The sequence below is a fragment of the Acanthisitta chloris genome, unplaced genomic scaffold (genome assembly GCF_000695815.1).
Source record: "Acanthisitta chloris isolate BGI_N310 unplaced genomic scaffold, ASM69581v1 scaffold12582, whole genome shotgun sequence".
NCBI lineage: Eukaryota > Metazoa > Chordata > Aves > Passeriformes > Acanthisittidae > Acanthisitta > Acanthisitta chloris.
This window is the reverse complement of record NW_008658948.1, coordinates 47,400-68,886: the sequence shown is the minus strand read 5'-3', so window position 1 is coordinate 68,886 and position 21,487 is coordinate 47,400. Positions and strand designations below refer to the sequence as shown.

Sequence of the window (21,487 nt, the reverse complement as noted above, 5' to 3'; positions counted from 1 at the left end):
ATCGTTTCTCATACCAATCTTGTGCAAACACCTGGGATTGGAAATGTGTCTTCTCCTAACTTTTCATTCTACACAGAGTTTGTGCTGCCTGTGTGATTCATGAGGAGGATGGTCCTGTTTGGGGAACTTTCTGCTGTAAATAAATCCATGACAAAAGCAAAAAAAGATGACCGAGTCTGCAGCTGTACATTATTTCTACAATGTTCTTAGACCCACAGACCAGACTGAAGCACATTGATTGATGGGAGGATACTATATAAAAATGAACAGAAGTAGCATTGCTTTTTTGCTCCATAGAAACAATCTCCTTTGGGAGCTGGCAGGAGGGTACAAAGAAAAGTTCTGGTACACAGAAGTTGCTCCCCAGCTTTCTCTTCCCTGTGCCTGTGCTTTACATAGGTTTGGGTTTTTCCCCTTGCATAAGGTGCTTTAAACTCATAGTCCCCAGCTGCTCAAGTACATTTGGGATACATTTTCTGGAGCCCAGGATGCAGATTCTGTGTCTAAGCCTGAGAGTTATTCTGGAGAGGATCTTAGTGAGTGAGCTGTTTTACACCCAGCCTGCATGCCATGTCCATCTACACACCTTTTCCATAGCCATAGCATATGCTGTCCGTCACTGGTTAAGTGTTCTTCCTGTCTACTCAGAACAAGAGCCCTTTGCTAACCCCTTCCTCTGGCCTTCAGTACCTCTCTCCTGACATACTGTAGATAAGCTTTTAGGTACTCCCTTGTTCCTTTCAGCTTCTCCTAAACAAACCTCTGTGACCATTCAGTAACCTTGCCATCCTGTCTGTATTAAACCTCTCTCTCTCCAATGGAAAAGTACTCAAATATCACTGGAAAAGATGGTGGTGTACTTGTGCTCAGTTGGTGTACTTATGCATAGGACTTTCTATGGTGTTTAAATTATTGTTATCATCTTGGCAAAACAAGGGTAACATACAGCTGCTGTCATCATTAGAGTGGAGCAGGGTATCTTCCAGGGCTATGAAAACTTGGTCTTTTGGACTAACAAAGATTTTCCAAAATCAGTCCTTACTGCAAGTTTGTTGCTGTAGTACATGTGAGTTAACCTGAATTTCCAAAAGACCAAAAAAGGGAACAGGCTTTCAAGAGGCTGAACTGTATAAACGGCATAGTTACACTTTCTGTGAAACAAAAGTAGAATCTTTGAATTTGGGGTGCTCTTATCTAAGGATGTTTGTGCTTACATCTGGATGGATGATTCTGAAGTTCGTAGAATATGAGCTCTAGTACCCCAGGTTAGCATTGGAAAGGATTGTATTTATCTGCTGTTTTAATTTTAATCCAAAGCCAGATGTCACTCCCTTTTAAACTAATAAGGATACTTCACAGTCTTCCTGCAGCTACTAATGTTTTAGTGTGTCAGTTTATTCTGTCACATCCATCTCTCAGATAAATATGCAGTATAATTTCAGTTGAAGATAAACCTACAATCATTGGCACACCAGATTTCCCAGAAGAATAGGGAATGTAAGAAAGTGCTTTCAGAGTTATCAGTGTGTGCAAGCTTTTTCTTGGAAAATGCCATGCTTATCAATGTTAGGTGCTTACCGTGCTGGAAGCAGTCAAATTGCTTTTGATCCATCCTTTTCAAAATATGAGTTAGTATTAAAACAGAAGATAGTTACAGTGTCTGGTTATGTAGGTGAGAGAGAGAAAAGTCAACATGCTAATTGCCAAATCTGATTGTCATTTTGAAACCTTGGGCTCAGCTGCCATTTCTTCTCTTGTTACTCTAAAACTTTGATTTCCTTTCTGAGTATCTACTAGAATTATCAACTAATTGGATCATAATCCTCTGGGCTGAATTCTGCAGAGATAGATGTTCTCTTGTACTCTATTTCATAAAAAGGACCTAAATGTCTGTTAAGAACATTTTACTAGATATGCTGAAATATCTGGTTAAGGAACTTCCATCCTGCCTCAGTTACGTATATAAGAGACATGTGAGTAGTATGAGTTTTTCTTGACACATTACTGTAAAATCATTTTAAGAAACCTAGTTAGATCTATTTCAGACCTGTGGTCAGTTTGGCCAGAAAGTTGTCTCCAGTGGTGGCTACCCTCATGTGCCTTAGGAGGAGGTGCAAGAAATCTTGTGCTGGAAGGTATGGTGCAACCTGTCAATTGTGAAAGCTTTACTCTGGTTCCAAATTGGTGGGGCCTTTTTATTTCAGGTGTTGAAACATGAGGTTCATCATCCTTGCCTGAAGCTCTCTGAAATACTAGCACTTCTCGCTATAACTGCTTGTAGAGAAAACCAACTCAGCTCACTAACTCACTAGTTTTGATGATGAGTTTCACAGTTACACGGTGCCCATTTCCCTGGAACAGTCGTGCAGTCGTGCAGACTTTCCTTTACTATCCCATTGATTTTGTGTTATAAGTCAGGATGAAATAATGCCTCAGTAACTTTCCTCTAGGTTTTGAAGCTTTTTTTTTTTATCACTAGTTTCACATCTGTTTCCTGTGACAATCAGTTACCTTCTTTGCAGCCTTGCTCTTTATGGTGGGACTTCTGTCACTTTCATCATGCTTCTCTAATTTTCATTTTTTCTGTCTTTGAAATGGGAAGATCTACTTTGCATAGTCTGTAGTATGTAAGGGTGAATCTCTGATTTGAGTGATTTAGTCACTGGGCTACTGATAAGTCTCTCTAAAACATTAAATATTTCTTCATTCCACCCCAGAAAGCATTAAAGCATTAAGTGATGGCAGGTAGTTGCAGTGCTGTTAGTGGCCATCTGGCTAGTCAAACAACTAGTGTTCACTTTGGTGGACTTGGTACTCTGACACTGTAGTGCAGGGACTAGGAGCTGAAGAAGTTGTGCTTTTGTTCTTTCTGCATGACTTGTCAAAAAGTGCTTCATGGGGGTTTTTTGTCCTTGCTATTTGCATATGTAACAGTTTAAGAATAACAACAATACTTTGAATTTAATGAATGTGTCTGTACCTGTTCATGAGATCACTAAATGGACTGGTGCCTGATACTGTTTGTAGCATGAATCTGCTTTAAGTCTTTGTTCTACTGACACCATGCCATTCCTTGTTCCTTTTTTGTTTGTAGCCCTTAGGGTCATTAAACTGCACCAACTCAGCTGGGACTGACTTGCAGCGATGATAATCTTGTGTGCAATAGCATTGCTGTTTCCTGTTCAGTATTTCACAAGCACTTTGAGCTTGTTTTCTGACTGCAAGTGCAAAAGCCTTTTTACCATGTGACTTACCACTCTTCCTGTGAAAGGGACTAGCGTTCAGTAATTCTCAGAGCTATCGGATACTCACAGTTCAAACTCTGCTTAGTATACTACTGTGCCTGGTTTTTTTTCCTTATGCACACCATATGATCACCTTGTCAGATTTTATTATATTTTTAATAGTTTCTATTTTTATGTTTAAGCAGAGGGGAGCTTTGTGCCACTATTTTATTTTTCATTCTGTTAGCTTCCTGCCAAGTGATAAAGATTCTATCAAACAATTCAATTTCCTGTGTATTGTTTATAGACACAGTGCTGTTGTCTAATGTAAGTGTGCAAATCACAAAAATTTCTCCATTCTTAGAAAAATGAAGTTTTTTTATTATTCCCTCTAGTATTTTAACAAATCAAAATTTATGCAATCATGTAGAAGTCATATCCTGTTTATAATTACTTAGTTCATATTATGGGCCTTGAACGTCCTGGTCTAGTGGGAGGTGTCCCTGCCCATGGCTGGGAGTTTGGGACTAGATCTGTAAAGTCCATTCCAGCCCCTAAAATTCTATGATTCTATGATTCTATGACCTGAAAAGGCAGTTCCTGCTCCACCTGTCAGTGCATGACACTAAATAACATAGATGAGACTAGTTAACTCCCACCTGTCAGTGCATGACACTAAATAATATAGATGAGACTAATTAACTTGGGTAGGATTGTGCACCTTGAGGCTGAGTGCAAGGACTACTACTCCATTCTTATATCTGAACAAGGAATTTCTATGTGTTTTTCTTTGGTGCCCTTGAGTACCAGAACTTCCCCATGGAAAAACAATGTTGTTCACTGTCAGCAAAGTGTATTGCTCATTGCATGTGCAACAAGTTGGAGCAGGGAGTGTTTCCCATACTGTGGGTTAAGTTTCTTTCTGTGCATCTGCCAAATTTCTCTGGTGTTAGAAGTGAGAGAACTTAATTCCAACTTCCTAGTCCATAGCTCAAAAAACTGAGAAACTTACATCTCGATTTCAAAATAAACGTATATAGGGAGCAGATATTTAGGAGAGGGAAGATGTTTTGTAGGGAGTCAGCTGCCAGATTTGGAAATGCAGTGCACAGGAGTTGTGTATTGTCATCCAGGGCAGGAGGGCTGATTCTTGTGCAAAACAAATGGTTGGAGCACCCGAATGGATACAAGTAGGTCTTTGGAAATTGCAGCAAAGACAGAGAAAAGACAGACACTAACAGGTAAGGAGCAGTATGAGCAAATACACAGAAGGCATATTCTTTCATGGGCTAAGCTGAAATACAAAGATGCTGGAATTACAAAGAGTACAACAAAATACAAGAGTTCTCCTATTCATGTCTCTTCATTTAGGTTTAAATTCTTTCTGTCAGTAAGGAGACCACTAAATCTGAAATTGGGAGGGTGAAAAGATTAATAGATGTAGCAGGTCTGGAGGACTTGTTTAAGGAGAGACTGGTTGTCGCACTTAGTGCCATGTCTAGTTGACATGGTGGTATTAGGTCATAGGTTGGACTTGATGATCTCAGAGGTCTTTTTCAACCTAATTCATTCTGTGATTCTGTGAATTCTGGTAAATGGCGGGATGAATTGATGAGTCAAAATACAATAAGTCAATATTTATGTATTATATAAACTTGTGAGGGTTTAATGTACAGAAATTAAATAGTGAGACTTGGTGGTTAGAATAACAAGCTGAAGAAAAAATGTCTCAGCCTCTTAGATGTACAGATGAGAAAGGTTAGAGTATAAAATAAAATGAAATAAAACAAAATAAAATAAAATAAAATAAGGTTTTTATGAGAGCTCAGTGAAGATTTGTGAATATGAAATTCAGGGGAAATAAAAACCAAGGAATGCCTTTAACTGTATGCTTGGTGTTACTTCAAAAAGTAGTCTAGAAGACATCAGTTTGAAAATCAACCACTTTAAAAATAGGTTGAGGTTCACATATATGCCTTCCCACAAGGCCCTACTTGGCATGTTTGTTCTTGACAGCTGCAATTTCCTCATTTTATTTCAATTCTGATTTTTTTTCTCTGCTTAAAGTCTTATGCATAAATGTATTGTAAAAGAACCATTCTGGTTTTCTTCCTCTTCAGTTTATTGCAGTTGATAATGATTTTAAGAGTTCCTAGTATTAGTACTATATAGAGAAAAACCTGACAGAAAAGTTACTGTAGAGGAGGACTGAGTATGAAATTCATTATTCTTCTGTGCCCTTTGGTACATCTTTTTTTTGTTAGTAATAGCTCACACACCTGCACATTTCACTTTGAACTTCTGGTTTGAATAAGTTCAAGGCTATTTATAAAATTCAAAAGAATTTGCTGGTCCATAATGCAGCAACATCAAATAGGATAGTTTCCAAATCTGCAGATTGGTTTGTCTGTTTGCTCCTGTTGTGGCAATCAAATAAAAGAAATGGAAATGATTAAGGAGAGGAGTCAAAGAGGAGGAGAATGGATGGACACTCTTTTGCGGTTCCACGTTTTGGGGACTCATTTTACTATGTTTTGTTTCTCTAGCTCTTGACCAAATCTCTGTTGAATATGTAGAGTTCTCAGATCAGTTTAAGAGATCATTCACTGTGTTTTAACATAAAATATTTCCAGGGTATTTGTTGATTATGATACTAATTTTGTCTTCCCAACCCCTATTTTCAAGAGAAAATACCAGTAGAGGCGATGGCTTGGTGACAACATGACTTCATCAGTCTGGTGATGATGATGGATGTCTATTCATTGAAAATGACACTTGAAAGAGACACTGACATATTTTCTTCTCAAAATATATGTGCAGCCCTTCTCTGTTTCCCCATGGTCTTAAGGTCAAAAAAAACCCCTAATATTACATGTCATTTATTTGAATTAATAAGGAAGAGTCATCAGTGACTAACTCAGCTCCAGTTCACAGTGGAAATTCTTACAGAATTATTTGCTTTTTTCTTATGAATCAAGTGTGACTGAAGATTCAGAAAATAATGTAGTTGAAATAGTGAAAGAAGCTCTAAATTTACTGGAACCTGTACCAATCCTGTAATTTGATGAAAGTGTTGTATAATCCAATATTCAGTTCTCTTGCCTTTTTTTTTCCCTTTGTGACAGTTGTTATTTCTCCTCTTGATAAGAGGTTGCAACTGGTTGCAACTTGAGTAATTTTTTTGCCATTTTTATATTTCTATTCTGGAAAAATACAGCAAGGAGGATTTCAGTTTGTCAAAATCGTATGAAGACCTTTTCCTGCAAGTTGATCTAGCTAGTGCTTAAAAAAAACCCCACAAAAATGTAAAATAGCTAGAACTGATAAGGAGATATTTTGATCTCCTAAATCAGAAAACAGGAAAACATAAAATTATTCAGTATTATTTAAACACTGATGAGATACTTGTGACAGTATGAACTACAGCTCCATTTTTTGTCACATAACAAATGTATCTTCATTCTGCCTGATCAAGTAAGTGCCATTTTATCTAGCCTCTCTATGAAAATTGATTCTCCAAGTGCCAGGTGTGTAGGAAGCTACACAGCTGTTGATTCAAATAAATGAATTAAGATTCAGTAATCATATTGCGCCCAGCATACTGCTGAATCTACAGAAACTGAATTTTATATCCCAAACTCTGTATGATAAGTGTGATACAGACAGAGGGAGTGAGACATCCAGTGTGGATTTGTCAGCTGGAAATGAAGCTGATAAGATGACTGTAACTCTCCATTAGCTCAGTCCCATGTGAGGTGTGTTCCCTGTTCCATGGGCAAAGCTGTGCCACCTGCACTGTTGGGCTAGTGTTACCCTCAGCTCTGCCAACCACATCCTATTAAAATGTCTTTAACAGCATCCAGTTCCCAGATCTGTAAGTCTTTGATTTCTGAGATCTGAGAGAAATGTGAAAGTTTCTTTGATGTTTAAGATACTACCATGGTTTATTACCTAGTCGCTTCCTATGAAATGTAAATAATACAAGGAGATGGTTGAAGCTTCTAATGAGTGTAGAGTCCAAGTGTGTGTTTAAGCATATGTAGGATTGAGATTCTGATCTGTTAGTATTTACTTCTAAACTATGGATACAAGTTTTTGCCAGCCATGAACAATTGTTTGAAAGTTAATTGTGAACACAGCATAACGAATATTAATTATCTTGTGGTTTTGAGTATTGCTGGCTTTGAAATGAACTTTTGATGACTTCTTGCCTGTGGATTTTTTTCTTTCAGATGGAGCAGACCTGTGATGATATAGATGAAATGTTCAGCAATTTACTTGGGGAAATGGACATGCTCACCCAGGTAAAGAATTCTTCTTTTTTCCCATTGTAATTAGTAAAGTAGCTGTTACGTGTTAGAGAAAAGAGAAGTTTTCTACATTTGTCATACACTTCCACTCTGAATAAATACAGGTATATTGTTTTGAAAAACCTTCAACTAAATTTCTCTGCTTAGCAGTTAAAACAAGCAGCCTTAAGAAGAAGGTCATATCAGTGCAGGGTAGGTTGTTCAAGAGAGTTAATTGCTTATGAAAGACATTTTTCTAAAATAAAAACCCCAAAAAACCAACTGAGCAATTTAAATTCCTCTGGACTTGGTCCAAAGAAATTGAAGGATTCTGTTAAAACAGGAGGTTTAAGTCTGAATTTTCAGGTATGAATGCTTAGCATACATGGGTAAATGGGATGTAGCCTGAGTGTCAAATGTGAACTTGGGAAATGAAAGCAACATTTTGAATGTATGCATAAAAGTAATCTTTAGATGTAGCAAAATATAAAGTTACAGCTAGGGTGGCATTTAAGAACTTATAGAGATGTTATTGCCAGTGTGGAATACACTCTGGAGAGGAGAGTATAAAACAGCATGATCCCTCTTTTAAAGTCTAGTCCTGAAATACTTCCTGCAAAACCTGATAAAAGGAGAATTTTTATTTCTATGAGAAAAACCTGTAAGGGAATATATTTGTGGTATTTTAATAAGTGCATGCTCGAAAACACTTTTAAGTTGTCATCTTGGATGTGTGAGTTTGCTTATAACCTCTGTTTTGAGGGTGTCTTTCTTCTTGGTGAATCCCAGTGCTTGACAAATTGAATACCAATAATTCTGAGCCGCAGAATAGAAATGGTGTTTAAACTGTGCCAAGGTTTCACGTGACAGCTGGGTTACATTTATATCAATAAATAAAGCACTCTGAAGAGAAAGTGGTGCTGTAGCTTAAATGTGTACTAAGCTAAACTCTTTCCACAGCCCCTTCAAAAAAAACCAAGAAAGCTAAAAATCAGTTTGGCTTTGTCCGATGTCTCAATTAGAAACAGTTCTATTCTCTGTTCTTCCCCACACCAAGCCTGGGTGTTTCCCTGGCAGGAGTTGCTGTTGGCATGGATCAACATTGGATTGAGAAGCATGCAAAAATCTTGACACAATTGTGAGACAGTGCTTAAACCCTTGTCCTGCTTCTAGCTAGTTTACCAGGCTAGACGTAACCCCAGAAACCAGTGTGTGTCATTCTGTTGCTTGAAGAATTGCTTTCATTAGGTAAATTCAGGTAATTGATTTACAAATGTCAATGTCTGTAATAGTAATTATATCATCAGATATCTGTTCTTTTTCTTCTACCTTAACAGAGCTTAGGAGTGGAGACTGTACCACCTCCATCCCCCAAAGTGTCCAACAATGACTTTAGCTTTACAGTTGGCTTTAAAGATTTAAATGGTAAGTAGATGAATGGACTCTTTCATGCCTTTTATGCTTACTTAAAATACCTCACAGCAACAAATGAGAAGAAAATCTTTACATACCCTTGATCAAAGAAACCTCAAACCAAACAAAAGAACCCTGTTTTGCTGGAAAGGGAGGTATATTTGTGTGTCTCAATTTAGGAAACTTCAAAAGAGCTAATTTTTTGGGACGTTGTTCAGTCTAAATAAGAATCAGACTTTCAAAAATGCCTGAGTGTAGAGGTAAACGAAAATGAGAAGTCTCCCAAACAACTTTCTAAAATGCAACCTTTTAAATGTAAAGATTTAACTTAACGGAAGATGAAGTTCTTCAGTGTGATGTCAGAGCTGCATAAGCATTTTTGTCCAGTGGAAATATCAGCTTCAACTGATTCCAGTTTTCATTGCTTATTGTCATTTTGGTTTGCACTGTCACTTTGCATCTACAGCTGCTTGTTGAGGCTGTATGACAAACCAAAGGAGGGAATTTAACTGAGTTTATAAAAAGAACCCTCTCGTTGGTTTTTTTTGTGCCATTTTTTTCCTTCTTTTGCTTTTTTTTTAATTGGGGGCTGGTTGTTTGCATTTGTCTGAGCTGGTGTTAACCACTGGTTTTGTTCCAGAATCAGTTCTCTGTTAGACTTCCTAATAACTCTACCAGTGAAGTGGTTAGAGCCATGTAAATAAAGAGGATCATAACCCAACTTGCCACTGAAAAGAAAAACTTATTAAAATACTCAATTAACTTAACAGGTAAAGCAGAGATGAGAGATGGTCTAGTGATATGTTCACACGTAATCTGATGAATGAGGTTTATTGGACTATATTAGCATTTTTGAGTATCTAGTTCAGTGCTCTCCATCCCTTCCCAAAATCCCACTTACAGATTTTCCCAATTTGTGATTTATTTATTTTTTAACTAGACTGTTTAAAGAAATTTAAGCCACTGAATCTGTTCATGCTTACATCACCCTTCTGCTAAAAAGCTAAATCATCCTACAGGGTTTTATTCCACAGTATCTGTTGCACCATGGCTAGTTCAAACAACCACAGAAGAAATTACATCTGAAGGTCCAGTGTAGGATTTTATCTTATGCTCTTTCAGAGTAGAACACAAAGAAAAGGTTACAGTATTTCTATCTTGTTTGTAAAATCCTTTTAAGAGAGTCTTGTTTGTTTCTTGTTTAAAGGATCCTCAAAAGCTGCATGTGACATAGCACCTCTGTGGTATGTCACACATATTGATCACACAACTGATGTGCTTCAAAGGATACCACACTATTCCTTGTGTCTCAGAACTCTTTGATTCTGCCTCATGTTAATTTTAGAGTTGTAGAATAGTAGTAGCCTATGAAGATATTCTTGATTTAGGTCTCAGTTACACTCTTTGTTGTGTGCTATACCAAAATTTGCTAAGCATTTATGTATGCACTTGAGTGAATATCCTAATGGGAGCTAATGGAATTTCTTGCATCCATATCACTAAGCACATACTGTAACCTTGCTGGATCAGGGCCTTGTTTTGAAACATAATAAGGGCATGAGACTGTATCACTGGAACTGAAACTTCCTGTTCTGTTTAGTTTTATTTACAGAATTCCTGAACTTCAGTGTGACCAAATTAATGGCTATTCCTAAAGCATGTTTGTTTCCTGAACCCATGTAAAATGTTATTTCCTTTCCCATAACCCTTATATCTTACAGTGACCATTCCTTCTGCAATTTAATCTCCACTGAACTGGAAACAGTGTTTCGTGTTGCACTCACTCTGACACACTTTCTGGTTTTCTTTACAGAATCCCTAAATGCCCTAGAGGACAAAGACCTGGATGCTTTAATGGCTGATCTTGTAGCAGACCTAAATGATGTTGAACAGAGAACTTTACAAGCCCAGAAAACTTCTTCTTGCAACCAGCAAAGTACAGTCACTCAGCCTTCAATAGGCTTGGATAGTGACATTTATTGTAAAGCAAGTCCCTATGTTACCATTACTGGACAGTTTGGGGATGACTTGCCCCCTCCACCTCCAGGCCCTGACTTAGACCTTCCACCACCACCACCACCACCTCCTCCTGAGCCACTTACCCAGGTAAGTCTGGGTGGAACTTTATTCTAAGCATCCACTAGTTCAGTTCTTGTCATTTTGCAGGTGGTATTTGGCATTGGAAAACCAGTACATATCCCAGGTAGATACATCTTGGGAAGATTCTGCAATGATGAAACATGCATGAACTGTGGAGTGAGATGTCTCTTGTTGTGGTCTCAGCAATTTTTGCCTATTTCTTGACCTATTGCCCATTCCTTTGTCTTTCTAATCATCATTTTGATCAGTACAGACATAAATCATTGTAGATGGCTTATTGTAACAGAAAATCGATCACTGAATTTTTTTAAGAAGCACTGATCAGTTAGTATCTTCTTAGAGAGTACTTGACTTTGGCAGCAGTGCAAAGCATGGCCAAAGATCCCTCTGCTTTGTGAAGATGTCACTGTGTTTGTTCATTGCAGTCACCAGTACCAATTGCTGTTGATACCGACGAGACAATTCTGCAGATGTTTTCCAGATCCATCCCTGTCCTAACTCATTTCTTGCAATAGGAAAAGCTGTTCAGTTGTATAAAACTCAATGTTTATTAGGAGACTGAGTGTGAGGCTGAGCACAAGAAGCACCTCTCCTAATCCTAACACAGAATCACTCTGCTCTTCTTGGTCTTGTCTTTGAAAGGAAATCGTGAAGAGCTTCTGCAATAGGGGACAAATGCTCTTTACATAGGAGGTGCCAGAAGTATCAGTAGGTAACTATGAACAATGGGCTTACCTGTATCTAAAATTTCAGACTTATCACAACCTCCTCCCTGTTTGTGTTTCTCACAGAGCTGTTTTAACAACTGAAATAATATGTGATATTATAGTAGAAGCATTAGAAGTTTATTTCTTTAACATGAGGTTGTGGAGAGGGAGATAATGTAAGAATTCTGCCCTGTCACTGACAAGTGAGGAGAGTATGTGCATTAGAAGAGTGCTGTAGCCCTCCCCAAAAAAAAGAATCTGAAATCCTTGAAATATATAAAAATACTCTTTCAGTATTCATGTAACTATGATGGAGAGATGTTTACATTTAGGGAATGGAAATATTTTAGGGAATGTGAAAAGTGCTCTGTCAGCCTATATAGAACTGTACCAGTCAGTTTTGCTTGAAACCACAGTCAATTGATTGCTGTTCAAAAGTCCACATGAACTGAGTATGAGTCACCTCAGCATCACTGCTGCCCCTGTGTTTAGCATCATACAGCAGACCTGTTGAGCAAAAGGAACAGAAAAACTGGTAGGAAGAGGACCCTTCTGATTATACAAAAAGTGATTCACTGGATAAAGCTTCACTTGATGCTTAGGACCTTTCAGTGTTTTTTGAAGACTGAAAATCATAAACATGTTTTCCGCATCTCATAGATAATAGTTAACTTCCTGTTGTAAAGGAAGGAACGTAAAGGAACATTTGTAAAAACAGCAGCTAGACACTTCAGAAGCTGAAGTCTTTTATTTAATGGGTATAATTGATATAGAAGAGTTGCTATCAAGATAAGTAGTATCCATTGTCTTTACAAACATGTCTCCATCTTGATTTAGACTCATGACCTTTAAGGAAGCACAAAGCTTCTAAACAGTCTGTTTTGGAAGCTGACAGTATAGTCTGGAAGGGTAGTTGGTTATTTGGGCTGAGATTGGCCAAACTGCCTGATTCATGGGCTAGTAGTCAGTGGTTTGCTGGCTGGTAGCAAGTGAGATCAGTACTGGGGTTTGCCTTGTTTAACATTTTCATCTGTGACCTAAACACCCATCTACAGATGTGCTGAAGATTCTTTTAATTAAAGGCACTGACTGACAAGATGAATGGCAGAACTTCAGTGCAAAGGGACCTTGAAAAACATGAGGACTAGGTCAGCAAAACCCTCAGAAACCCAGCAAGGTCCAAGATCCTGTACTTGGAGTGTAATAACCCCATGCACTTGTATAGTTTGGAAGACAACAGGCTGAGCAGCAGCCCTGCCAAAGAGGAGATGGCAGTGGTGGATACCACAGTGAATAAGAACAATGAGTGCAAGGTCATCTCGGTACGGGAAACTGGTCTCTGTTGGAAAGAGTATGGCCAGCAAACTAAGGGAGTCATTGTTCCTTTCTCTTGGCACTGGTTGGCCCACACCTGGATCACCACACTCCATTCTAGATGTAGAGACACTGGAGAGTGTTCAGCAGAGAGCTAATGGGATGGCCAAGGGGCATGGAGTGATCAAGGGACCATCTAGGACAGGCTGAGGGAGCTGGGCTTGTTTAATCTGATAGAGTTCAGGGATTGATCTAATGACAGCCTAAAAATACCTGAAGGGCAGATACAAAGCTAGTGGAGCCAAATCCTTCGATGGAAGTGTTAGACCATTACCATGGCGGGGGCTACAGCTACATGTTGTAGCTTTTCAATTTCAGACAAGACTATAGGATAACCTATTCCATTTCAAACAATAAATTTCAGACAAGACTATAGGATAACCTTTTTCATTTCAAACGATGGTGTAGCCCTGAAGCAGGTGACTCAGAGAGATCACAGATTCTCTTTCTTTCAAGGTTTTCCAAACTTTACTAGGCAAAATCATGGCTGACCTGTTCTACTGTTGGTGACTGTCCTGCCTTGGGCAGGGTGCCAGACTATGGACCTTCAGACCTCTCTTCCAAACAGCATTTTTATGATGCTGGGACCTAAAGCTCATTGAAACTAACAGTGCTGCTTCTTTCCCTTGAGTGTTGTCCAGAGCTAAATGTCTGCATCCTGCATTATCTCAGGGTCAAACAAGATTTCAGAGTGAGAAGAGGATATACTTGCTAAACACAACTGGAGTTCTGTATGCAAAAATGTAGCTGAAAGTCACTTCTCCCTTAATTAAAGTGTTCCTCGAAACTGTGCCGAGTTAAACCTCTAGTGATATTGTCTGGTTGCTCTCCAAATACAGGAACAGGGCAGAGAAGGATGGGAACAGGTGGTAGAAGCATTTCTAAAGAATATGTCTGTAGTAGCTAATTTCTCAGAAGGCACTGGTTCTGCTTCCTCCTGCAGCCTTTGCCTCATTTTGTGATACAGGTTGTATTCAAATACTGATGGCATATCCACTGTGACTTACTGTCCACACAGTTGCCTAGAGGGCTATTACACAGGTTGCAGTGTGAATGATGGAGGTAATAACCATTTAAAATTAATATAGAAAGAACTGATTTCAAATTAATATTCACTACCTTGGTTAGTATTTGCTTTGACATGACATTTCTGCTCAGCAGAATGAAATTCAGCTGCAAATGGAATGTATTTTGTTTCAGCAAAATCCATGTTCTTGTTAGTCAGGATTCTTGATCACTGATTCTTGAGCCAGTCAAGGCTGAGGTTTCATTTCACACTTCTGATTGTCTGTAGTCAAATAAGAATAGTGTTAATTATTCCCAATGCAGCTGTGGTACTTAGACTCTATTCTCCAACCTTTATGTGTGCCAAAATTAAGAAGTACAGTGTTTCTTTCAGGGAAGCATAGAGCTGTCTCATAAGTTTCCATCAACTCTGACATTTCTTTTTTAAAGCCTTCTTTAAGCTAAATAAGGTTTCTACATTTTTTATGACATTATCTGGATGACTTTTATGTGCTTCTGTTTAAAGATCCAGGTAATATGATGATGATACTGTAGTGTAGTGGAAGAACAAACGCTTGTCAAACCATTTAACTAATAATGCTACAGTTTTGCATCTGAAAGCTTGTTTTCTTTTCCTGCAGTAAGTCAGCCATGGCTTATGAAATGTAAAGGCTCTCAAATGAGAGCTTTGTCACAGGTATTTGTACAATGTGTGTACTCTCTTCAACACAGGTCATACGCAGGGGAAGCCTCAGTTGCACATGCCTAAAATTTTCAGCAGAAAGGCTGCCCACACCATACTCAACAGCTTTGGTTAAGATCCTTTTCCTGCTTCCTGCAGAGAGGTGGTAAGGGGAGTGCCACAGTGTGAGAGGTTGTACTCTTCCCTCTGTAGGAGAGTCAGCATTGTGGTGAAAGCCACCTTTGGGCAACAGCTTCTGTTCAACTACAGAAGATTTTTTGGATTCTCTTTAAGTTAAGCAGTGCAAATTTCCATACCTGTGGAGGAAAAGAAAACATATTTTTAATTGATTGACTGGTGTTTATAGTGGAGAATTTGACAAGCTTGAAGCAGTGATAAAACAGAAGACATTTAGTTGAGTAAGAGGGATGTCAGTCAGGAGTACTTTAGTTACAGTTGAACCTGACACAAAACTTGGGATGAATAAGATAACCTTCTTGGCTCTTGTTTGGCTATGATTCTATGATATCTCTGTAACAGGGAAGTGATGGCAATTCTTAGTTAGGCCTAGTTTCTGGAAAGTGTATCTTCCATGAGATGCAACCAGTTCTCTTAGCACAGAGAACACTAAAATGATGAGTTTAGGATAGAAAATGGAGGCTGAAGGTAACAGAGAAAAATCGTGTGAAATCAGGGTAGGAACTTTCTCCCGTGGTCATTGTCTGGAATTCAGGTGCCACTGAGTACCATAACACAAAATCCTACTCATTTGAAACAAATGAAACTGTGAAAGTAATAGAGAGCAACAGGGACAGCAAAAATCAGCAGACACAAGAAAGCAAAGACAAGACAGTTTTCAGTAGCGGCAGCAGGGGTGTAAAGCCAGAAATAAACTGAACCCTCCAGTAGTACTAAGAGTCCAAGGCAGCTACAGGAAACAGTCACTTGCTGTCCAAAATGTGCTTTTTCAGCTCTGTATGTGACTGGATGAGGCTTCTGGAAAAGAGGTGGCATAAGGAGACAGTCACAATTGATAGAGGAGTCACAGAGGCAACAGTAGGCAGTGGCATTTGGTACATGCACCTAAAACTCTCAGCACCTGGGGATCCAGAATCTTCTTGGATCACAGACCTCACTGATACTAAGAGAGGCATGATATTTGTTCCATCTGCTTGGTAAAAGAAGAGCTGGGTGATAGAGTGATTTTTGCGCATCTTACTGTGGCATTCAGCAAAAGCTGAAATGAATTTCAGTGTTCTATCTGTGCCTGTTAATACAAATAAGTTCATTACTAGCATAAAAAGCCAATTAAAGGAGGTGCTCCTCTCAGTAAGTATGCATGCAGGAAGAGCTCATATGCAGCAAGTGAAAGAATTCAAATAAATTAACATAGTTAACAAAAAGCATAAAATCGTAAGCGGTATATTAACATAGTTAACAAAAAGCATAAAATTGTAAGCAGTATGATTCCAAACCAAATTTTCAGTAAGATCCTAAAAACTCTAGTTCTCTTAACCCTATTGAGAAGTGAATATTCTTCCAAGCAGCTGTGTCCACAATGCTGCTTCATTCAGGCTAGATCTTCCTTCACCTTCTCTTTTGTATCAGCTGTACATACAGAAACATAGAGGAGTCCAGTTTTCAAGCATTCCTGTGGCATTTGAGGAACAGATCATGTAAGGGCTGTATGACTGGACAACAAATGAAAGCACTGGACTTGTAAATGAAAGATTTGGCTGGAGGATGTTAGCTCAAGGAAAGCTGGGGATTCCCTGTATCTATGAAGTTTTTCTATGACAAGCCTTATGTTGTGCATGTAACTAACATGAAACAACTCTTTTCAAATGACCATAAACTTCTGTCATTACTTAACAAGAAATCTAAAAAATACCTTGTGTCTTTTCAGGAAGAACAAGAGGCAAAGGCTAAAGCTGACAAGATTAAACTTGCATTGGAGAAACTGAAGGAAGCCAAAGTTAAAAAGGTGAGCCTTGAAATAGTAAATCTACTATAAGAGCTACCAGCTAAGTATCTGTTTTCATTCTTCTTAATAATAAAGTTCTTACTAAAATGACAAGGCTTTTTCATATTCTATCTGTAAAGATATTCTGTGCATCTGACTTGTCATCCATCTGAAAAGGAGTCTCTGGGAGAACCTACCTCTGAGGGACTTATTTTAAAGATGACTTGGAAAGCTCTGCCTCTTTTTTTCCAATGCTGGGGCAAAGCTCACTGTTCTGATAGGTGACTTACTTATGCTGTGTTGATTCCAGGAGTATTAAACTTTTCTTCTACAGTGGGTGTGGATTTAGCTAATGCCTATTAAATTAATGAGAGTCGTCTTGCTAAATCTTTTCACAGGAGTGTAGTAATGTACAAGGATAATAGAAATTATTTTAGACCAACAAATTAGAAGGCTTCCAGGCAGTGTCTGCATAGTGCTGCAGTGTGTTGTGTAACTATGCCCATTCAGCTTAAACTGAGGTTCCAGCTGAAGTCAATGAAGCTGCAGGTGTTCAGTAACTCTGAAGAATGGATGTGAAGGAAACAGCCATGACCTTTCAGCCTTGCTCAAACAGGAGATGGGAAGTGCTGGAGATCAGAGCCTGCAGGGCTTCCATGAAGATTGGAAGCTTCCAGTAGATTTGGGGGTTTCTGGACTTGAGATGGTTTCCATAGAGCACTTTATGTTCATGTACAGATGCTACCTCTGAGAGAATGTGTTGAGTGGATTTCAACAATGTCGACGTTGGAAAGCTCTATAACTTAATGTATGACTGCTCATTGGACACCCTCTATTCCTTGCAATGTTAGCAATTCTCCTTTGGGAGGAAACATTTATTTTGAAGACTTTTTTGTTTCTCACCCTGAATATTTGGAACTATAGGGTAGAAACAAGGCTCAGTCTTCTTGAGGCTGTGTCACTATGAAATTACCGAGTCATTCTTGAATTCTAAATTGACTAAATAATTGTCAAGAAAACTGGTCTTCTCTCTTTTATGAAAAGCAGAGAGCAGAGGCCAGGGAGGATTTTGAAAAGCAAGCTCACAGCCCTGGACTTCAGGAGAGCAGACTTTGGCTTCTTCAGAGATCTCCTTGGAAAAGTCTCATGGGATAAGACCCTGGTGAGAAGAGACCAAGAAAGATGGTTAATATTCAAAGATATCCTCCTTCAAGCTCAAGAGAGTTCCATCCCAATGAATGAAGGGCCACAAAGATGATTAGGGATCTGGAGTATCTTTCCTGTGAGGAAAGGCTGAGACAGCTTTAACTGTCTAGCCTAGAGAAGAGAAGGCTCCAGGGATTTCCTGTCAATCTCTGGAAATACCTGAAGAGAGGGTGCAAAGAGAATGGTGCCAGGCTCTTCTCAGTGGTGCCCAGTGATGGGATCAGAGGCAATGAGCACAAACTGAAACACAGGAGGTTCCCTCTAAACATCAGGAAGCACTTTTTCACTGTGAGGGTGGCTGAGCACAGGTTTCCCAGGAAGGTTGTGGAGTTTTCCCCCTTGGATATACTCAAAAGCCATATGGACAGGGTCCTGGACAATGAGCTCTAGGTGGCCCTGCTTGACCAGGGGATTGGGCTGGATGACCTCCAGAGGTGCCTTCAAATACCAACTGTTCTGTGATTCTGTGCAGATGGAAGCTGCGTGCATGTTTCTGAGCAGTCAACTGTAACCACACAAAAATTCCCTTTTTCCCCAAGATGTATTAGATTATGCATGTACAACATTTCTCTATAATCTGCACGATGACTCAGTTGCTTATTTTAGATAGAAAGATTCTTACAAGGGTAGGAATCAAAGCAAGTTCATCTTTTCTGTTCCATTTGTTTCTGCTCTTCAGAGATAGTGCAGATTTTCTCTTGGGGATCAACAGTGTGCTTCTACCTGATCTTTAGCAGCAATTGTCTCCACAGTACCAAAGCTTCTTAAGGATACATTTTAAAATAAGGAGCTATTTAAACAAGACTATATGGAAAAGTCCTCCCAACTCACCAGTTTAGTCCCAGTTTACGTGTACAGACCCTGTAGAGAATTATTCTACTGTTTTCAGTCCTAATGGAGCATTTTAAGTACTTTCCTTATAATGTATTTACAGTTCTTTATCACATTTTATGTACATCAGCATTTTCTTGCATTGATCCTCTCTGAGAAAAGTGTTCATGGTTTCTTGTTTAACAAATACTTCACAACATGAAGAAGTAATGAGTGTCTTAGGTTAATTTGGTAACTCATTTGGTAACTTAGGTTAATTTAAGTAACTCATCTGTTTGCTTATTGATGGCTAGTTGGACTACTGCCCATCTTGGTACAGTCCAATTTCAGGTTACTCTGTTGGAATTGAAAGATTCTTCCATTCTTTTTCTCATTTTAAACTACATTTTCCACATTTCTAGCTTGCATTGAGGACAGTCTGTCCTTTCGTACTTGGTTTCCCTATCAAGCATTTTCCTTAATTGCAGATGTAGCTGATTTAGAGAAGAGATTAACTTCTACTTTTTCCCCATAGCAATTTCACCTTTCCTGAAGTCATGCATAGTACAAGGTTCAATTTTCTTTTTCAAGAAAAGGTCTTTATTTTGGTGGCAATATAATGTGAAAACTTCCAAGCTGTTTTATTCCCTCAGCTTGCTGTGGGACAGGGTGCCTTTGAAGCAGTAATAACCTTCAGCCTTAATCTTTCTTATCTGTGTTAGCAGATTGAGACTAGCCTTTTTCTTTTTTTTTTTTTTTTGCCTCTGAAATTAACTGACTCTTCTGTGACTCTGTACTCAGCTCGTTATCAAGGTGCACATGTACGATAACAGCACAAAGTCACTAATGGTGGATGAGCGTCAGGTGGCACGGGATGTTTTAGACAATCTCTTTGAGAAAACCCATTGCGACTGCAACGTGGACTGGTGTCTGTATGAAATGTACCCAGAGCTGCAGATTGGTAAGTGATGTAGTGACATAGCATATAATCATGATAGATAGATATAGTGCATGTTATGCTGTTGGTAATCTTGAGAAGATAATCACATTTCTCCTGCCCATGTGTCCCCTGGTGCCGGAACATCACAGACTCTATGCTGAGGGATGCTGCAGGAATATAGTTGGACCATTCTTGCCGTAGAAGTGAGTCTTTCATTCACTGAACTGCACAAGGCTCCTTGCCCCATCACCATTTCCATGATTTTGTTTTACACAAAATGAAGGGGCCATGTGAATTTCAAGGCGGTGACAGACCCAAACACACCAGTGCTCGACTGGACTCTTTACAGAGAGGTTGCAGTGCTGGAGTGCTGTCAGCAGGCTGTTACACACTGGGCAAACAGATGGAATTAAAGAAGATCCTATGAGAAGTGTTTCAGTCATTTCTAATGCTTTTCATTTGCAACAGTCATTTTCTAAAGTGTAGCTGTGAACAGGATATTGCTCTGTGCTGGGGCTGCAGCTCTGCTGTTACTGAGTTAGGTAGCAACTAACTTGGCCTCCAGGATCCTAAGGAAAGAGCTGTGCAAAACTTACATATTATTTAGTGCAACATAATTAATCTTTTTTAGAAAAAGCTTCAAGGTTCAGTTAAGAACAGAGTATTTTCTAACTGTGAATTATTTCAGAATCTTTTTATGGTCCAGACTGCAAATGTATTTACATCAAAAGGAAAAGGAAAATTGCCAAACTTTATTTCAGGATCAGATTTGACCTGGAGAAGTGAGAAATTGTCAAACAGCCTCTAATATTCTCAGTTTATAGCCTCCCAGCAGAGATGTAAAAATGCACAAATAAAGTCAAGTATCAATAATGGACTTTAAAAGAGCCCCAGGTATAATAATTCTGCTTAACTAAAACAAAGTAATGTATAAATATCTGAAAAAATCCTGACTGGTCATGAGCAAGGAGACACTCATCTGCTTGTAAGAGTAGCAGATCCATTTACTGCTAATCTGTTCTTTCTACTTCATTAAGATAATACAGGAAGCAATGCTGCTGCATTCATTTGTACCTGCTTATCTTAACTGAAGAAAGACTGGAAATGTCATTAGACTCTAGAAAGCTCACAAAAGTCACTGAATAATTTCAGGGTATTTTCCTGTCTTAGAAAGTTTTGTCTAGTGTGACATGGAAAAACATGTCTGAGTGTTAGGATGCAGCACATAGATTGTTTTTTTAATCTCTACAGTCATTATAAGTAATGTACTTGTTTCTTTATAGTCTGAATAGACATTTTGAATTTTCCATCATGCAATTAAAACTGAAGGTATCAGGGAGATCATATGCTATACATGTTGCAGTTAATGGTTAGATTTTTCTTTTGTAATTAAAAATTGCTTCTGTTATTTTAGTCTCAGCTAATTCTAGGTGCTTTGAGTTAGTGTTAGGGTATTGGTATAGTAGAGAATTATTCTCATACTGACTAAAAACTATTCTTAAAGCCAGGACAGAAGAAAAGTACCAAAGGAAATAAACCTGTAGCTGGTCCAGGACAAAAGGAAAAGTCTATAAATTCCTGATGCAGATATCTATCACCAGGTCCAAATCTGCTGGAATGGAGCCTTTTAGTTTGCAGAAGGGAATTTCAATATGAATGGAATGGTACATATTCTTTCTTCTGCTTCCAGTGCACAGCAGCATGTAGTTAATTTTGTTCAAAATCAAAACAATGTGAACTACTCTTTATTCTTGTCAGTATACTTCTTGGCTGT

At 38.6% G+C, this 21,487-nt stretch overlaps 1 protein-coding gene across 1 annotated transcript in view; it reads left to right on the top strand.

The window, feature by feature from the left end:
* The first annotated feature begins 7,454 nt into the window (after positions 1-7,454).
* Positions 7,455-21,487, top strand: part of APBB1IP (amyloid beta (A4) precursor protein-binding, family B, member 1 interacting protein) — a 48,845-nt gene continuing 34,812 nt past the window's right edge. Inside the window, exons 1-5 of the mRNA XM_009069207.1 lie at positions 7,455-7,528; positions 8,851-8,938; positions 10,740-11,032; positions 16,701-16,778; positions 19,575-19,734. Of these exons, the coding sequence (XP_009067455.1) occupies positions 7,457-7,528; positions 8,851-8,938; positions 10,740-11,032; positions 16,701-16,778; positions 19,575-19,734 (691 nt within the window). The 5' untranslated portion in view covers positions 7,455-7,456. The remainder of the gene's footprint in view (positions 7,529-8,850; positions 8,939-10,739; positions 11,033-16,700; positions 16,779-19,574; positions 19,735-21,487) is intronic.